The sequence below is a fragment of the Misgurnus anguillicaudatus genome, chromosome 10, assembly GCF_027580225.2.
Source record: "Misgurnus anguillicaudatus chromosome 10, ASM2758022v2, whole genome shotgun sequence".
In the NCBI taxonomy this organism is placed as follows: Eukaryota; Metazoa; Chordata; class Actinopteri; order Cypriniformes; family Cobitidae; genus Misgurnus; species Misgurnus anguillicaudatus.
Genome location: NC_073346.2, coordinates 22746614 through 22767092, shown reverse-complemented (window position 1 = coordinate 22767092; position 20479 = coordinate 22746614). Strand labels below are relative to the sequence as shown.

The 20479-nt window shown below is 36.2% G+C and overlaps 1 protein-coding gene and 1 long non-coding RNA gene across 7 annotated transcripts in view; one reads left to right on the top strand and one right to left on the bottom strand.

The window, feature by feature from the left end:
* Window positions 1-20479, top strand: part of arhgef1 (Rho guanine nucleotide exchange factor (GEF) 1) — a 56823-nt gene that overhangs the window by 23514 nt on the left and 12830 nt on the right. For 5 of the 6 annotated variants that reach the window (XM_055210082.2, XM_055210086.2, XM_055210084.2 and 2 more), the window contains 6 exons: window positions 13908-13937; window positions 15291-15408; window positions 15605-15650; window positions 15959-15991; window positions 16487-16642; window positions 18195-18318. In XM_055210082.2, coding sequence (XP_055066057.2) covers window positions 13908-13937; window positions 15291-15408; window positions 15605-15650; window positions 15959-15991; window positions 16487-16642; window positions 18195-18318 — 507 coding nt within the window. The remainder of the gene's footprint in view (window positions 1-13907; window positions 13938-15290; window positions 15409-15604; window positions 15651-15958; window positions 15992-16486; window positions 16643-18194; window positions 18319-20479) is intronic. The other variant, XM_055210085.2, reaches the window with a different exon arrangement.
* Window positions 3055-7160, bottom strand: LOC141367258 (uncharacterized). The gene is made up of 4 exons (XR_012371550.1): window positions 6817-7160; window positions 5918-6134; window positions 4713-4929; window positions 3055-3444 (listed from the first exon to the last, which is right to left on the bottom strand). It is a non-coding gene; the product is annotated as an uncharacterized lncRNA (long non-coding RNA).

The window sequence follows — 20479 nt, the reverse complement described above, 5'->3', positions numbered from 1 at the left end:
ATTTTTGGTTCCTAATAGGTTCTTTGTGACGTTGTGTTTAGGGCCTTCCTGCACTCAGACCTAATGCAGGATTTACATTAATATACATAAGTGAAAACCCTTAAAGGGACAGTCTCCTATTACGCTGCAGAAATTAACTTTCTTATTCAGTATTTTTGTCTCTTTTTTTCAGTACAAATATCTCAAAATTTAAAAATTACGATGCATTTTCTTGATGAGCAAAATGACCCAAGAAAATAAGTGTAAGTTTTTAGGCAAAAAACATAAAATTTTAACTGAATTTGTAAACATTTAATTCAAGAAAAACTTTCTTAGCTTATTTTCTTAGTTTTTTTAAGTAAGAAAGTAATTTTTGCAGTTTATATAGAATTGTATATTCTATATAAATATATTCTATATAATAGGCTATAATATAATATAAGTATATATTATAATATAATAAGATAATATAATGTAATATAAATATAAATATATAGAAGTACATAATAGGGCTGTCACAATTATGAAATTTGGCTGACGGTTAATTGCCTAATAAATTGTGACGATTATACAGACAAATTGTCTGTTTTGTAGCTTTTGTAAGATTAAAATTGAAGGAACTTATTCCTTGGTCACAACTTGGCACAACCCCCTGTGCTGATCAAAGACTATTGTCACAGCTGTTTATCCAATACAGTGGGGGTTAAAGATGGTCTTCTGATTGGTCAGTTTGAATGTATTATGTTGGGTTTGGTCAAGTACAGTGGGGGTTAAAGGTGATCTTCTGATTGGTCAATTTGAATGTATCAAGTTAGGCTTAGTCACATGGTCAAGAGATAGAGGATAAAAGTCAATGTTTTTAGGAGCTCTGGGCCTTTGCATTTTAGCTTTTGCCTTTGCATTGGCCTTTTCCCCTTTCCTTTCTTTCTTCACCTAAGTTCTGGGGTTCGGGCCATCAGGCCTAGATTTCAGTTCTCAAGTGTGAATCTCTTTCTTCTAAACTTTCTTTCTCTGTTCTCTATCTTATCAGGTAATATCTCACATACATTGGAAACAGTCAATTGTTTGTATTATTTACCATTTCATGCATTCATAGTGTAACCACTTCAACTGTAACTTTAAGTCAGTACTGTAATTAAACCTTTTCATTTACAAATCTGTTGTTTAGTTTTGATTTAGTGGTAATACTTAACACTCCATATTACAATACAATATATTCATACTCTAGCAACGCTCTCAGACATATTGTGTCCGAAACCGGGGAACAATTGCAGTTTTGTTCTCCTTCCGAAACCTGAGATCCCTTACACTTTGGCATTTAATTCTCAAACTTTTTTGTTTGTTTATGAAATAATTTTATTATTTCATATTTTTTATTAAATATTATGCAAGGTTTACCTGGCAGTAAATAGAAATACACATTACACATATTTAAAAGTAATTATTTAATGAATATATATTTAAAAAACTGAAAATTCTTTATAAGAAATAAACACAATAATGTTTCTGAAAAATAACTGAAAATTAAGATTAGCATCCTTCATTTCCCTAAATTTGGAATTGCTGTTTTGGAAATGTATGTTTTTCCTGACAGTTCATACTGCTTGTCATAGTTTTGCAGCATTTCTTTAAATGCTGTTTTTTCTACTGTATTAAATGGCTTTGCAATTTATCGCATTATCTGACCCCGTCTCGTTTATACAGGCGCAGCAGCTCCCCCTTGTGTTTTTTAGAGAGATGTGCAATCATTGCGGTGATCTGAAATCATAGCGATGAGGTCAAACAATCGTGATGAGACGACTATCATTGTGACAGCCCTAATTCATAATCACTCTCAAAATCTGTATGACTTTATTATGGCGCTTTTCTATTGCATAGTACCCCACGGTTTGGTTTGGTTTGGGTCGGGTCAGCTTACTTTTTGGAGCTTTTCTATTAGGTGCAGTACGTGGTACCCAATACTTTTTTTCGTACCACCTCGGTTGGGGTTCCAAGCGACCCGAGCTGACATCAAACGTGACGCGAAAACACTAGATTACTGATTGGTCTGAAAGAAACGTCACTAACAGCGTCATCGCTAGCTTTACCTGTGCTAGGCTAGCTTGTATGGAAGGCCATTGGGGCAAAAACGTGTTAAAAATACGCGTTAACACGCACTACGTGTTAACGCGTAAATCACGTGTTAACACGCACTACGTGTTAACGCGTAAATCACGTGTTAACACGTAAATCACGTGTTAACGCGTACCTACACGGTTTTCTTTACCACCACCTACTGGTGTGGAGCTTTGAAAACACAGAAAGAAAGAAGGCTTGGATATCACAGGATGTAATCTAAAATATATTTTGAGCATTTTATAAAAGCATTAGTAGGCTACAACTACATATTTTTAAACAGTTAACTATAATCATTCAACCCTTGAAATTCATGACCACTTTCACACATTTCTCCAAACTATATTTTTAAATACACTTTAACTTATCATGTTTCTAAAGCCTAACTGGTAACTGACAAATGAAAACAGGACATTATGTTTTCACAGGTCAACCCATATGCATTATATTTGTTTGTTAGTCCCTTTGATAACCACCTTAAGTCTTATGAAGCTGCTATTGGTTTAGATAGCTTTATAGTAAATATAGTAGTTTTGCTTTATCCTTCAAAGTATAATTGATCAATTATAATTTTTTTATCATCATTAGACACACACAGGAAAAACAATAAATAACACTGGTGAGGATCATATACGTCCTCCAGATGCTGTGTTGTCTGTGCAAAATGTGTCGCGGTTGTAAAAAGAGGAATACTGTGTGAATGAGTCATTTTTCTTAGGATGTTTTTATCTTTGCTGGAGATGGAGCAAGCAGTACTGTAGACTCCAAATACTCATCCTTTTCAATATTGTAATGAAAACAGAGATGTATACCATAGTTTAATGTTGCATGTGCAAATAAACAGTTGTTTTGATATGATGCTCTCTATTTTCCTTGGCTTTTTTCATAAGGGTTAAAGTGCCTGACACACTACTAGTAGAATACATTAGGAATGAAAAAAGATACATGATGCTTTTAAAATAATATAATATTTAACTTTTATTTATGCCATAAAACAGTAATTACTACATTTAAGACTCAAATTCCACAGGAAGAAATATCTTTGCTTTTACATAGCATTTCTTCATTTAATAATTGATTAGTTCGTAAATTGTTGAGGAGACAGGAGCTTTGCAGTATCCAGATGTGATAAGGAACATGGCCCTTCCATTGTATGGCACATCGCATGGAGTATGAACTACACTATCTTATGTGATTTTGTTAAATGGTTTATGAAGCCTTTAATGGACAGTGGTCCCCTGCTTCAAAAACAGCAGACCTCCAACATCAAGCTTAGCAGAGCCGGGGTTGTTGGTGAGAATCATTTTGTTTGGCTGAAGAAAGATGGTGATGACCTCAGAAGTGCAATGCCTGCAACACATAAATGGTAAAGTTTATTGTGCTGCCCTGGGAAATGGATGACCTAGGAATGTTAGTATATGTAGGCCTAATGCACATCACAGCCTGTAAACTGTTGTAAGATTAAAATTGAAGGAACTTATTCCTTGGTCACAACTTGGCACAACCCCCTGTGCTGATCAAAGACCAATACAGCGGGGGTTAAAGATGGTCTTCTGATTGGTCAGTTTGAATGTATTATGTTGGGTTTGGTCAAGTACAGTGGGGGTTAAAGGTGATCTTCTGATTGGTCAATTTGAATGTATCAAGTTAGGTTTAGTCACATGGTCAAGAGATAGAGGATAAAGGTCAATGTTTTTATGAGCTCTGGGCCTTTGCATTTTAGCTTTTGCCTTTGCATTGGCCTTTTCCCCTTTCCTTTCTTTCTTCACCTAAGTTCTGGGGTTCAGGCCTTTAGGCCTAGATTTCAGTTCTCAAGTGTGTATCTCTTTCTTCTAAACTTTCTTTCTCCATTCTCTATCTTATCAGGTAATATCTCACATACATTGGAAACAGTCAATTGTTTGTATTATTTACCATTTCATGCATTTATAGTGTAACCATTTCAATTGTAACTTTAAGTCAGTACTGTAATTAAACCTTTTCAGTTACAAATCTGTTGTTTAGTTTTGATTTAAGGTTAATACTTAAACGCTCCATATTGCAATACAATATATTCGTACTCTAGCAACGCTCTCAGACATATTGTGTCCGAAACCGGGGAACGATTGCAGTTTTGTTCTCCTTCCGAAACCTGAGATCCCTTACACTGTTAAGTCTTATAACTTCATACAATCAGAATGTACTGTAGTAAAAACATACATGACAAAGAAAAGAGTACTTTATTACATGTACTCTAGTAAGAATTAGGCAAATTATAATAGAATATAAACTCCAAAAGGATTAATTTTTTTGCTCAGTTATAAATGAATCTTATTTAATATTTGATTATTAATAAAACCCATAAACAACAAACACTGGCAACAAAGGCATATCATTGTTTCCAACCAAAAACATTGTAATAGGTAGTTTTGACATAGGAAACAGAAATACAGACTCTCTAAAAAACGCTAGGCCCATCATAAAGACAACTGTGTAACTAGAAATCAATATTAAAAGGTATAAAGTTGAGACCTTACTTACATCACTTGGTCAAAAAAAAGTCACAGACTCAACTGTAGGCACAAAACAGTTTATTGAATGGGCAATGAAAATCTCAATTCCAGAATGCAGAGACTCACCAATCAGCAGGGTGGCACTAAATTGAGTCACTGCTGAGAATGGCACCTTGCAGAAAGAGTCAGAGTGCAAGGCATCAGTCAGGAAATGTTATCAGGGAGAGCAGCGAGGCAGGCAGACGGGATGAAGAGAGCCAAAGAAGAGCCAACCGATGTGAAGCTAGGCATAGAGAGGGAAGATGAGGCTGGGAGAACGGGGCAGATGGCATCAGGGCACAATCTGGAGAGAACAGAGAAGAGTCAGAAAGAAAAAGCACTGACAGCGCATCTCATAATTAATAAGATGATGACTAGACGGAGGGGAGGATATAGCCTGGGATACACTGCATGATTTTTGGCGGTCCCAAACGAAAGATTACCATCGTGAAACATTTGTGGCAATTTCTGTGATCGTGGCTCTTCGGTGGTCCTATGTCGACCAGCATACCAGTATTTGTTTAACACTAGCACATGCTGGTGACATTGCACTTAACTGGAGTCACAGTCGTCACAACATATGAGTCAATAGGTGTCATCATTGTACAGTCTATGCTTGTCGTACCCAAGTTTAAATGATCCATGTCGCACAGTGTGATAAGGTAATGATATTATAGGAGAGCAAAAATCTTGCAGTGTATCCTGGGCTTAAGACAATGACTGGTACGTGCATGGCCACCTGTCAAAACAAACCAATGACAAAACACACAGCGTACAAAACACATAAACAGAAACAACCGATCAGAACAAAGCGGTGACACACTTTTAGCTATAGTATTCAATCAGATACTGGTTGCCCAAATTCATTGATTGTTTCTATCTAATTTAACAGGTTTTGGAATGTTTGGTGTGATGGTTGCTGTATCGGTCAGGTTAACAAGTGAAAACTCTTCTGTAATCAAGTGCTATTTGGGGCTGAATATTTCATTTAGTATGAAAAGTAAAAGTTACACTCTGATTTTGACCTAAAATGCTTAAAAATGTCTAAATTAAGTGCAGGTGCAAAGTCATAGGTATATTCATTTGTGACAGTTCTACTGTTTGCACTTGAAATAAACACAGACATGATGTGTAGATAATAAAAATCTTTAACAAAAATATAATCTGAAAAAGGATAAAGATGTTTTAACAATTTAAAACAAAACTGTTTACTAATAATAAAACAGACAATAGCAGAAAGAATAAGCATGCATGTTTAAGTTAAGAAGAATAATGAGCTTTTTAAAAAGTACCTGTATGTCCAGTTGTGCGGTCTGGAGTACATTGCTTTGCATGTAGTCCTATAAGGATCGCTTGGTCTTCTTGAATATATTAAGTCCTATAACTGCTTCAAGTACGCATTCTCTCATCAGGCACACTCTTACAGCCTCAGGGTGGGTCACAATGTTCATAATTTGGTCATCTAAATAAGCTTCGGTCAATCTTGTGAATAAACACTGGGTGAATAATCTGTGAAAGACAAGCATATAGAAAACCATAAAAAGTTGCTTGCATTAGTAATAACTAGAATCAGATTTGTTTTTATGATTTTTGAAACAATGGTTATTCAAATGTAAAATCATAGTATTAATGTAAAATCAACAAGGAAATTATTTAGACCAACTTACTCTATTAATGCTACACAGTAGGCCTACAAAGGAATATAGTTTCCCTCATATTTGGACAGATCTGTGTTATTAACTCTCTTGCCAGTTTGTCATGAGTCATAACTTTATGTTCATATTTTTAAATGAATAACAAACACAACGCATTCATTTAAACAGCACTAAAATTTTACCTCACAATATTGTCTCCATCTGGGAAAGCCTGACACTGTTTTCCACTAACTTATGTGATTGCAGTTATAAAGACTTTTGCCCAAGGCAAATTTATATAACAAAACTGTTTTCTGTTGTTGTTACTGCTGCTGCTTTTGCGTTTGTATTCCTCAATAGTACTTTTTGGCTCTTCCGTGTGGTTACGTTACCCTTACGTCAGCAAATTTGGCTTATGATGGCTATGAGGTAAGCTTACGGCAAACTCGACGTAATGCTTGGATCACTATATCATTAATTATTCACACAATGACAGTGCCTGTTGTAACGAATTCGCTGCAATATAATTATTCATAAGCTTGTGAGCGAGCACTTACCTAATGCTTACGATGAGCTGACGTTACAATCTTCATCTTCTTCTTTTGGTTTAATGGCGGGTTACGAACCAACTTTAAAGGTGCATACCGCCACCTGCTGTGATGGAGTGTGAAAATAATGATCTGCCTCTTCTATATCCTGTTATATAACACACTTTTCTTAATAAATCTCAAACTGCATTTGACTTCCTGGTTTTGGATCTTCATTTAATAAGTTGGCTATAGTAAAATCATTGCATGCTATTGCTTGTAAATCTTCCTTTAAAATACGACTCAAAATGATAGTGGCGAAGAAGTCATCTGCCATCTTGTGCTCATTAGTGGTAACGACATGCAATGCACAAATGACTAAAACGAGTTTTTTTTCTGTTTTTTTTTATTATTACCATTATGTCAGTAACAATTAACATTTGTATTATACATACAAATAGTATTATACAATAACATAGTATTATAAAGTAATAAGAACAAACATTCTTTTATGAGGGATTTACAGTTATAAAAAATAATAATGAAATAAATAAACAAATAATAATAAAATAAATAAAGAAAATAATTAAAGAAAAAACATACATAGACATAAAATAATTGTTATATTTTTACTCAAGTAGGGGGTAGGAAAGTTCATCTAAATATCATATCTCAAATTACATGTGAATTCAAAACCTTATTTAATATCTGGTATGATTTAACTGCTTTTTTGTTATTCTTTAATTTACAAAGAGATTCAGTTAAACCTTTTAATTCTGAGCAAAATGCAATAAAATTAGGTTTTGAGGCTGTAACTTTACACTTATGAATATGACCTTTTCCAAGCAAGCACAGGATATTAATAGTATTGTTTAAAGGAACAGAACCAGTATTACATGACAAAAACAGGACCAATTCTTCAGTGAAGTCAATAAGATTATTAAAGGATGTAAAAATCAATCTTGAAATTTCATTCCAAAATGGTGTTGTAAAGGGACATTTAACAAACAAATGAATCACTGATTCATTTTCAGTACCACAAAAAGGTGAATATCCATAAATTTAGATAAAAATAACTTGCAGGGGTAAAAAATATGAAGGATTTTAAAGTGGATTTCTTTGAATTTATTTGGTATCACAAACTTATTATGAATAGACCATATGTTAGATAAAGATACAGAAGGATATAACCGTTTCCATGAAGACACTGCTTTAGGAGAAATACTACTTATAGAGAGTAATGTTCTTCTGATATGAATATTATTGCATTTTTATCTAACAAGTCAATACCATCTATCATTATTCGAGGAATGTCTTCCCTTAAAGGAGAGTATTGTAAGGATGATCTGATAAGCTGTAGAAGTTTAGGGGAAATACCCTTAATTATTCTTAGAAAATCTCTTTGAGTAATATTAATACTGTTTTCTTGACTAAATTTTTCATAACTAATTAGAGTCCCGTCAGTGTTTAAAAATTAATGACAATGCATTAATGATCTTATCATTTTAATAATATATTAATAAATCTATGTCCAAAGTTAAGAATATGAACGCAAAACACTAAATGACAAACAAAGTGGTGTTTTCCCGGACAGGGGTTTTCTTAAACCAAGATTAAGCCTAATTAGGAAAGAATAAACAAACATACCTTACTAAAAACATTACTTGTGGGCATTTTAAGGCAAAACAAAGAGCACTGATGTATTTTAAGATATGTCAATGCATTTTTTTTTTTAGTTTGTACAGCTCTTACATTTATTTTAGTCTAGGACTAGTCTAATCCCTGTCCGGGAAACCGCCCCTAAATTGCTCCCAATACTGTGTTCTCTACTGTACATTGATTGTACTGATTATAATCCAAAGGTCAGACTCAGACGGGCCAAGTAATCCCCACGTCATCCATTATAAAGGGAATTTTATTGTGCAGTGTAGCCAATTTCTATACAATTTAGTCCAAGTTTGAAAAACCTTTTGTTTCCATGTCACTCAGAAAGTTAGTGTGATGTCTTAAATTAGTAAGCAAGCAAAAACCATTCAAACGTTTTAGCCTATAAAATGAATTACCTATAAAAATGCAATTAAGAATTTTAATGTAGTTTATTAATCAACATTAATTATCATGATTATCGAGGGCATAATCAAAAATAAATATTTTGTTTTATTCTTGCAGCCCCCTGTAGTGAGTAGCCTATCTGTCTCATATCTGCTTGGAGTTAAAAGGTGCTAAAGGTGAAAACAAGAAAGCACTTTTTTTTAATTCCAATCAAAGCTATAGACATGTGTTTTATTGCCATTCTTCTTTTTTTCCAGTCATCACATATGCATTTATTCATTTAGCATATACATTCATCCAAAGTGTCTTATAGATCAGAAAATACACAGAAAAAAAGCAAAAGTTTATTACATTTGCATAATTGTTCTAGTATCTGCTGCAGAGTAGTTCTAGTTACTATGACAAAGAAACAGTCTGAGCGTGACTAATCCATTGGAAGCCTCAGATTGATCTATGACACATACTTTCTGATATGGAAACTTTGTCTGAGGCAACGCGTGCCAAAAAGTAAAAAAAAAAGCTTAAAAGGTTTGTAGTAGAGAGCCTCCTTCAGACAAAATAAGATTATTAATTAAACTCAAAAAGCATGTTTTAAAGCCTAACTGCTACAATGACATTGATGTTCTCCCATTAGGCCATACATATAGAGTTCCATCTGTTGTTCATATGCTAAATTGGTTGTAATTATATAGTGTGGTATTGCTATACTGTATTATTAAGGATATGTGTATGACACTAGTGAAAAACAAATTTTATAAGGCATTTATAAACTAGTTGAACTAGCTTTAAGTGCAATCAGATCATGATGGCAGGTAGTCCAAAGACTTCATACGTAGAACATCATAATGTGTGTGTGTGTTCAAAAATGATGCAGATGTACCATCTGCTTGAGCATACATTCCATTTACGTTCATAATCTTGCTATTAACCAATTGTTATTAACATAAACTTAATTAGATTACCTGTGGTTAAGTAGTGTTTAAAGAATTTTTTCTTGCAATATTAATCATCCTCTACTGTTTATAAGAATTGTGTAACACTACTGTGTCATCATTTAACACCTCTATTTTTAAGAATATAATTCTTTCCATAGGCAGGTACTAAAAGAACAAGACATTAGACACAAAGTAAATAGAAATTGGGACTATTGCAGAGATGTATAGTAACGAAGTAGAACTACTTCACTACTGTACTTAAGTACTATAAGACAGTATCTGTACTCTACTGAAGTATTATTTTTTTCTCCTACTTCCACTTTTACTTCAGTACATTTTTTCTTTGATTTTAATACTTTTACTCCAATAAATTTTTTATGTGCTGCATAGTTACTCGTTACTCTCAAATGTTACAAATCATGGTCACATGGTGGTTTGAACCAATATTGGAGATAGTGAAGGGCGACCCCTCCCTCTCACTCACAAATATGAGTGGGGTTGTGGACAAATGTGAAGCGAAGAGAGAACCAAAGTGCGCGAGAAAGACAGAGAGAGAGAGAGAGAGAGAGAGAATGTGCAAGAAAGGTCAGGTGTGCGCGAAAGAAGGAAACCTAAATTCAATGAAACACCTTGTACCTTTACCTATTACCATTTTATCGACTAATATTTCATTAATTCTGAATTCTCTATCTCCATATCAGTTAAATTAATCTGAATTATCTGAACATTCATGTCCTTGTACTCCTGCTACAGCCAAAGGAATTGTGAGTGTCATTTAGCTTAAACATTTGAAATAATATAAACAATATTATAACTTTTGACTGTTTTCTTTAATAACTACATTACACAATACTTGTACTTTTACTTTCAGTACTTGAGTAGTATATTTTAAAATAAACTACTTGCAATACTTAAGTACAAAACATGTTTAATACTTTAGTACTTCCACTTAAGTGCTGTGCTCAAAGACTACTTCAACTTCTACTCAAGTCACTTTTTGGATAGAGCACTTGTACTTTTACTCAAGTCTGGGTCCCTAGTACTTTATACATCTATTGGCTAATTCACAAAGCTAACAAAATTATTTATAACAAAATTAAATGATACTATAATTATTATATATAGTCCAAGCTGTAAACTATTTATCATCATTATTCACTGTTAATTACTTTTAAAAATATATATTTAGGATAAAATACTTCAATTTACAATCCTATCTATCTGTCCGTTCTGTGTATTTAGGTCAGATTCGCCACACCACTAGATGGTGGTAAAACTCCATGTCCATGATTTCTAACGCGTTAACACGTGATTTACGTGTTAACACGCACTTACGCGTTAACACGTAGTGCGTGTTAACACGTGATTTACGCGTTAACACGTAGTGCGTGTTAACACGTATTTTTAACACGTTTTTGCCCCAATGGCCTTCCATACGCTTGCGCTGTCTCGAGCAAACATGTTGTCGTCTGTGCTCTGCTATAAGTTCCCAAACTCCCTTTTAGCGACGAAAAACATCCACATGTTGAGAATCAGGGACACCATAACAGTTTTTTCCAGACTTGCAGTTTGTGGCGGAACATTCGCGACGAGCACGTCAGCATTATGTGCTTAAATGCAACTTCAGTGAGACTCAGCGGAGCGCCGTCGGCTGACGCCGCGGGTGTTTGAAACTGTCATGTGATACAGAGTTAGTGATAAACGCGATGTGCAAACATCTATTTGTGGTGGCCAATTTTAATTTTGTGGCGGACTGAGAAATAAATAAATGTTTGGGAATGTACAACAACGCTCTCCTTTCACTTGTATGATGTCACAGCTGTGGGCAGCGCAAATATAATGACACGCCTAAAATCCCTCCCACTACGAAGTGATACTAAACTCGATGGAAAAGCTAACAACGCCAAAGTGAGGTGAGCTGACCCGACCCAAACCAAACCAAACCGTGGGGCACCACGCAACGGAAAAGCGCCTTTAGATTATGAGACTGAAGTCTAAAGACTAATGATATTAGACCATCAAACTTTAATTTTAATCTTTGACATGACCTTACTCCGTCAAAATAAAAGATATCAAGGTTATACATACAAAATTTTCTTAACATTATGTAAGATAATTTTATGTAGAAAACAAAAAAAGACTTCAGCTGGGTTTTCACAGCCAGTGTCACATAAGGTGTTGTTGAATGGCCATTTATGCAAACTTCTTTCTCCTATAAAACTGCATTAAAGGGTGAACATGGGTCTCTGAACATTAATATTACACCCCACTGGAAGTGAGGGACCCCATGCAGGAAGTGAGACTGCTGAGCCTTTTGTCCTCACTTAACACACACTGACAATCTGGATTCAACTCATTATATCTGCACAATGAGAAACAGCAAGGACACCGGCTCTCACGAGTGTACAGTTAAAGAACCATGCGTGTCTGCTATCTGAATAACTAATACTGTATGATGGCCAGACATAACCATCTGCTGAAATGGTTTATCTGCCAGTTCAATTTCGTTCATTAAAATTAAAACCATTTTTGAAGTACATGAGAAGGTATTGTGTTTAAATTATTTTGCAGACTTTTTATATCATCACGTTCAATTTATGCATGCTCATAAATGAGTAAAATGCAGTTTTTCTTTAGTGCAGCACTACATTCGGCTGTGCCACATATGCCAATTTTAAAGAAAGAAATTGAGAGTAACCGAGAGGAAGTGAAAGAGAGGATGGAGTCAGAAGTGCCACGCTGGCAGGAGGTTTCTGCTCTCTGGCTCTTTGCCAAAGAGAGTAAACTGGTGAATGAGGTACTATAGAGGTCAGAGAAAGAAAAAGAGAACCGGTTTACAATTTATCACACATTCAGTCATTGATAAAGTGATGCTATAAAGAGATAATACATTTAAGTATATAAATAAGTGTCTCACTTATTTAGTGTCTGTTTCAACATGCTTACGTAATGTGTCTTCAGACACTTGACATCTTGGCACATCTTTATGTGTGGTTGTCTCAATAAGCCTATTTAGTGTTCATACTGTATGCATTTAGATAATCATCCTCTGTTTTCCTAGACGCTATCCTTTTACTCTCACAGTTTGTTCCTCCATTCATTCTCCTCCCTCAGTATAACTGTGATGACCTCACTTACAGGCTTTCTCATTGGCTGCAGTCTCAATCTCTTAGGACGGATTGAGGTTTGTAAATGGCCAGACTCTGGGGATTCCTTATCACACTCCTCCCCTTTGTATTTTCATAGGAAAACACAGGCATCGGATTTCCATGATCTTGCATGCTTGTTGCATCAGACAAAAACACAGTTAAATAGCGAGTTCCAGTGCCGGTATTCATTGTTTGTTTTCTAGACATCGCCGTAGGACAGCCGTAGTGCCTTGAGAGTGCCAAGAAGAATCTTTGGTGTAGTTTAGGAATCTAATCTTGCAGGAGATTGCTTCACTTAACTGAATTTTTCTAAATTGCATCATTTAGTGCTGATTTGAGTTCAGTTTTTGATGCACCACAATATTTTTTAGATTTTTTTTGTTTTTTATTTTGTTTGCAAGTGACAGAATATGTTCATTAGTTTGAATTCTGAACAACATAATACTGCAGTTAGTGTGATTTTGAATCAGGAAAAACTCGAACACTTCAGATTTCACCGTCCTAAAACAGACTTAAAAATTGGGCGAGACCGAGAGAGAAAAAATGTTACTTACACTCTAAAAAAACAAACGGTTCTATATAGCACCAAAACTGCCGCCCCCAATCGCAACGACAGAAGAACCATTCAGTGCCATACAGCACCGGTGAAGAACCAGTGAAGCACCAGTGAGGAACCAGTGAAGCACCAGCGAAGCACCAGTGCAGAACCACAAAGGGGCCATATAGCACCACATATGGTTCTACATAGCACTATATGGTTCTACACAGGTGCTTCACCGGTGCCCCACTGGTTCCCCACCGGTGCCATATGGCACCAAAAATGGTTCCTCCATCGTTACGATCCAAAGCAACCGCCTTGGTGCCACACAGAACCTTCTTTTTCTTAGAGTGTAACTTTAAGCGGTGAGTTATTAAAACCAGCATTGGATTGCATGTTTTTTGGATGTTTTTCCCTAATTATTGCGTGTTAATATCTTTTTTGCAGCCCCTCAATTGTTGCAGACAAAGACAAAAGGTAAGCTGTGATTTGCATGTCTTTTCTCAGTTTTTTTTGTTTGTGGAAATGACAATATCGTTTTGTTAGATATACTAGCCTAGATTCACTTTCCTGCAGATTTGAAGATTTCAAGTTTTTTTTTTTGTTTAAAGGTCGATTTCATAAAAATGTGTAATGTTTAAGAAGATAGGTCATTTTGAATTTATTTATGAAAAGAAAGCAATGCTTTTTTAAAGAAACAAAAGTCTGAGCTTAGATGTGTTCATGTTGGGTGGTGGCTGGTGGGTGGATATGTGCAGCTGTTGCAGTTGTCCAATTTGTCATGCACAGCTGTGCCACATAATCCATGTGTGTAATTACAGACCATGCACATAGAGACAGAGCGCGGCGCGTCATAACCTGAAAACCACGGCCACCGGGGGGGAAGCAATCCAACCGTCTCCATTGACTTTGTATTGCGAGAGGCCGCCTCCTTGTCATTTCTGGCTTATAACAAAGACTGAGTGGTGCCTAGAAGCTGCTGTGTGACGATATGTGCAGCTAACAAGCCAAAGAACCCAGAAATAAGTTTTTATAAGCTGTCGAGCCGTAAAACCCAGCCTTTAAGTAGAATAAAGTGGATCGCCGACTACGTTTCCCCCTATTGGATGCAGTTTTACTAATAGGAGTACTATGAAAAGTTGCCTGTTTCCATTTCTGTGTCTTTAAACGCTCGTTTTTTAAAGTCGACAGCTTATAAAAACGTATTTGTACACCTTGTCAAACACCAGCTTTTAGGTATTATTCTGTTTTTAAGTTTAATCTGTAAATAAGTTTTTATAAGCTGTCGACCCCAAAAAACGAGCGTTTAAAGACACAAAAATGGATACAGGCAAATTTTCATAGTACTTCTATTAGTAGAACTGCGTCCATTATTGGGAAACGTAGTCGGCGATCCACTTCATTCTCCTTAAAGGCTGGGTTTTACGGCTCGACAGCTTATAAAAACTTATTTCTGAGTTATTTGGCTTGTTAGCTGTACATATTGTCACACAGAAGCTTTTAGGCATTATTCAGTTTTTTGTTATAAGCCAGAAATGACAAGGAGTCGGCTTTTCGCAATACAAAGTCAATGGAGACGGTTGGATTGCTTTCCCCCCCGGTGGGCGTGGTTTTCAAATTTGCATAACTGCGCTCTGTCTCTATATGCACAAGCTCCTCCCCCAGTCCTCCAAACCTCCCCTTTCTTTTGACTCCTCCCCCTTGCTCTTCTTTTTTACTCTCCCTAAAGATCCCCCATTTATTCTTCATGTCATAGTTTATTAGTTTAGCATAAAGTGAAATGATTCTGGTCACATTAAGCAACTTATCGGTTTCTGTTGTCTTTATCAGTCACTCCATCTTTGGAGCAGTGGCCTTCTATATGAAGCACCTTGGAGTCAAGACTAGAGCACTTGACAACAAGAAAACGAGATCTGGATGGCGGCCTTCTGTACCCAATGTGTTGAAGGTTAGTTAACATACCGCATCATACAGTGTACCATGCAGAAATTTCTTATTCAGATTGTCAGTAAATGTTTTTGCAGGCACAATCGTGTATTGGTTGTGTCTAAATAGCATCATAAATAGCATGAAGATCATTGTCTTGCATCAGTTTTTCTACTGTGTGATGTGTAATCTTTTCTTGTTCTGTTTGTCTCCAATAGCCATGGGGAGGTGGAAAACCCAGCAAACCTCCCAAACCCCCTATACGTACGTACTCTATAAAATCCTTTTATGCTCTTCCTCAGACCACACACCCTGCAAAATCACGCAATCACTGACCAATCCTGCAGTATTATTTCACGTCGCATATCAATTTACAATCAACCATTTACACTAATTAGACATAACGCACAATGTGTCTGGCATCAGCAAAACTCTACAGAAAAACTCAGAGGCAGTTTAATAGTTTTGTTCATTTATAATCATTGTATATTGTTCAGTCAGCAAGAACTGCTGTGGAAAGGTAATGGAGAATTAAAAGGGACATGTTTGTGCTATGTTTTTTCCTCTTGCAGCTGATGGTAAGCGATCTAAATTGGACTTAGAAGGTATTATGTCTGTCCTCTTTGTGTAGAAACCTCTTTTCTTAGATGGTACATTCCCTTACTAATTTAACCTAATTGCATGTTTGCATGTTCCACTTCAAACAAAGGGGTTTGTTTGTGTTTTTTGTTTTTCTGTCCATGTGGTTTGGATGTTTTCTTCTTTGCTGAATAAACTATAATGCTTGGTTACAAATCTGCACATAATCACTGGTGTAATTTAATGGTTGCAAAGCAGAAATCATTAAAAGAAATAGGGCCTTGGACTGGTTATGTTTGTGCTTGGTGTTTGATTCCCTTTTACTCAGGACTTGTTGGACCCTTGAAACTCCCACTGAATATCTTAACACCTTTCTGAATGAAACTTTTAGCAACCCTCTTATTACATCCTACTGTTGCAACCACATAATCATCTGTCCTTCCTTTATAATCAATGCAGGTGCTCACAGTCTATGATTGATGTGTTTATCTCTTTCTTTCTCTTTTGCTCTCTCTCTCTAGTTAAGTCCAAACAGATCCCACCTCCACGTATGCCAGAAAATGCAGGAACCAACAATGCCGGCCGAAAGCCCAGTACATTCCCCGTCCCAGAGAGCAACGAATCGCCCCCCATCATTGTTAGTGTGACTCCCAGCCCTGACTCCCAAAATGAGATCGGTGAGGATTATGAAACACAGCATCTCCTACATGTTGTACATGAGAAACCGGTGGGAAAATGATTTTAAAAGAATCTTTGACTTTATCCAGTAACTATCACGACTGTATATATGCCGGATTAAAGAGGAGAAGTTTGAGCTCTAACCGTGGGTTTACACCAGCCGCGTTTGAGGCGTCAAAATCGCGTATAACGCGTCTAGTTTGCCGCTTGAACTTTTTGAATGCATTCACACGTCTAGAGCGAAGTAGACGCATGGAAAACGCGAAATCTACTTCTTGTGGGAGGGGCAAGTGCTATGCGGTTGTCTGTTTGCAGATGGCTGATGTTGATCGTGCATTCATCGAGAGAGTTACCGGTTTGTTTTTGGTAACCTTACTATAGGGGGAAAATTGTTTAACATCTTATGGAACGGCTGAAATTCCACAAGGGGACGTATTTGTTCCTCAGACGTTGCACAATAAACGTGACATCCGAATATATTCATTATAAATCGTGAATGAAAAGTGAGATTCGAACGAATGTCCGTTAGTGAACTAATTGTATACACTATTTATATCGTAATTCAGTCAGAAACGTCAAGATTGTGAGATGAACAAATCGTTTTGGATTAAAAAGGCTTGGATATTCCATTTCCTTGGACTTTTGGGGATTTATGAACAATTTGTTTTGGACAATTTCACCGAAGCGGATAAAGGGAAGATTTTGAAGGTAAGTAAATATTCTAAATCGGGACAACCACATTACAGTTTTATGACTGCTATATCAGGTTAAAAAACGGCGGGAATGCCGCGGGTCGATAAACGTCACGTGACCCTATAGTGAAATGTGTATTTACAACGTAATAGGTTGCCCAATGTCCTCACTGACACTTTTCCAAGTGAGGTCCTTTTTATTCCTGTCTCTATAGAAATAAGAACTTGTGTCGTATAGCTCCGGGTGACTGCTCACGGACAATATCAAGCGTTCCTCCATGTTGAATGAGTGACTTCGGGCGGGGCTGCCGCCACAGCAGCAAGCAGGCTCCTGATTGGTTAACGTGGCGCAAATATCCACAAAAGTTCAAATTTTTCAACTCGGGCGTCAGCCGGAAATTTGCGTCAAACCCAAAATGCACAAAAAGCACCGCGTATCGCTCTAGATGCTCAATTTGCGGCATTCACGCGAACGAGGCGGAATCGCCTCTACTGTGCTAAACGCCTCATTTGCATCGCTACACCTCCAGATGCGCATCAATGCGTCTTCACATTGACTTAACATTGTAATCACTCGCGCTTGACGCATCTACCGCGGCTGGTGTGAACCCAGCATAACGGTACATTCACACGTAAGCGTTAACACTTCTCATTTACTTTTAATGGGTGACGTCATGTGTTGCCGAATTTAATTGTGGGTCCGCCAACGGCGTCACTGCCTTTGCTCGCAGCAGAAGTGGAACATTTCTCAACTTTTCCGTTTTTTAGGTTTTAATAAATGTTTCAAATGGTTGCAGTTAATTCTGAGTGAGTTTCTCCTTTTTCAGTGGTGAAAGATTTTGTGTCTTTACTCCTGTAGGTGAACCCAAACCAGTGTCAGATGGGGGAGATGTGTCTCCTGTCAGCCCTGGTGCAGGTCTCGCCATCAATGAACCTCCCTCTTTGGTCGACAGTCTTGAGGAGGACAATAAGGACAGTGTCAAGTAAGCGTTGGAAAAGTCAATGAGAGAGTATAAAAATAATACTTGGTTCTCTGTTTCAAAACTTAGTGAGGTGCCTCGCTTTATTGAGAAGGTAATGCGTAAATCATTGTGAATAATATAGGTTTTATGAGATATACTGGAGGATGCTGTCTTAGAGGACACCTGCCTATGTGAGCAGTAGGGAGAGAGGCAGCTCACTACATTCTGAAACAGAGTTTGTGTTATAAAATGAACGAGAGAGAGAAAAAGAGCTGACAGCCAATTAAAAAACAAATACAAAACCTAAAATTAAGGAACTTAAATTTCAGGTTAGCATATTCTTTAAATTGTGAAAATATATTTGTGTTATAACTCGGGGAGCGTGGTAAAACTCCCTTGCTGCTTTGACTCAGGGGAGTGTGGTATGCCCCTCTGAGTGCCATCCCGCCTGTGTGCTGCTGCTCCTGCTGCTGCCCGCAAAATTCGCTAGCCTCCTTGTGGACAACAAAGACCTACTCGAGGACACTCCTTTACTGCACATACATGTCTCCTTCCCTCTCCCATCCTAAACTTTTCCCACTTTTCTTCTTTTGTGCATTTTCCTCCATACTTTTCTTTATTATACCTGTATGTCTGTTTATTCTTTGTCCCACCTTATGTTGTGCGAGTTGCTTATAGTTATTTTTTTGGTTAGCCTTTAATTTTCTCGTCCTGCAGCTATCTGTTGCAGTTAGTCAGTGCTGTGTCCCGCAATGTCATGCCAAGGCCTAAAGCTATCAAAATGAACAGTGTATGACGGTTGTATGAAGGAAATGTTTCTGTGTCTGTGTATGTCTGGTTATTTTGTAAGTAGGTAGTCATTAGCAGATATAATTTATCCAAAAGCTGATGGTTTGATCCTGGTGGGGATCGAATCAGCAAATTTTGTGGCACTAACCTTAAGGTTTTAGCCACACCTCACCACCTGATAGCTTACATCTAGGGTTGCAAAACTGAATGAGTCATTGTTATGGTTTGTTTTCTTTATTTTCTGTATGTAAACAGCAAACGGCTAATTCAGTTTTATATTGCTTGTTTCTATGTGGCCTATTCTATGTAAGAAATATGACATGCAGTTGCCCACCACCAAGTTAGTTTTAATGTAAATTCTATAAAGTAAATAATTGCAATAAATATCAAGGGAAATTTACTATTATGATTTTTGGTGCATCCATTCTAGGTTTCATAGAAACAGTTGCTTTTACACATTTTATGTTGAATCAACTTTAAAAATGACTTGATGGCACCTTACTTGAAGGGGTGTTCATAGGACTGACATGGCACCTTCATAGTCATTACATGACACGTGTCATGAACATGAAGTTGATTTTATGCACGTTTAAGAAAATTGTCATTAAGTGTCAATTGTTCAATTGTCATTTTTAATGCAAAGATGACATTGTTTGGGTTGTGTTTGTTGTGACAACTTGACATAAACCAATACAGCATAACTTGTCATAAATCTGTCATAAACATGACATAGCAGAATAATTATCAAACTTATGAAACTACCTAGCTTTATTTGTTAACATTAGATTTAACGGTCATTTAAATGTCATTAAGTGTTAATACTGTCAAATAATTTTAAATACCTTAACAAAATGCAACAGACACGTCAAAATATTATACTTAACTTTATGTATGTGCACAATACTTAAAAAACTGACAACTAACAGAACTTGTTCTCACACACAGGGTTTTGAAATTTTCTGACATAAGAAAAACTTACAAAACATTTTAATCAATTTAATTTAATGTAATTAACTTTGCAGCGATATGGACCCAATGCTTTTCATTTAAATTTAAGGTGAATAGGTCTCCAAATGCAATCAAATATAATTTTCTCAAGTTTAATTATTATTATTATTATTGAAGTATTGATTTTATTTATTAAACACATAGAGAAAACTTAAAAAAAAAACATTATGAACTGAATAATATTCATGATGCTGTTATAAAACTATTATTACTATTATATTATCACTTAATGACATTTTAATGACAAATTATATTTGTACCACTGCATTTGAGGTCAAGAAAAATATTCATGATGTTTGTAAAACTATATGACAGAGTATTAACACTTAAAGACATTTTAATGACAAATTCAATTTTTTATCACTGGTAAAAAGTGGTCAGTTAT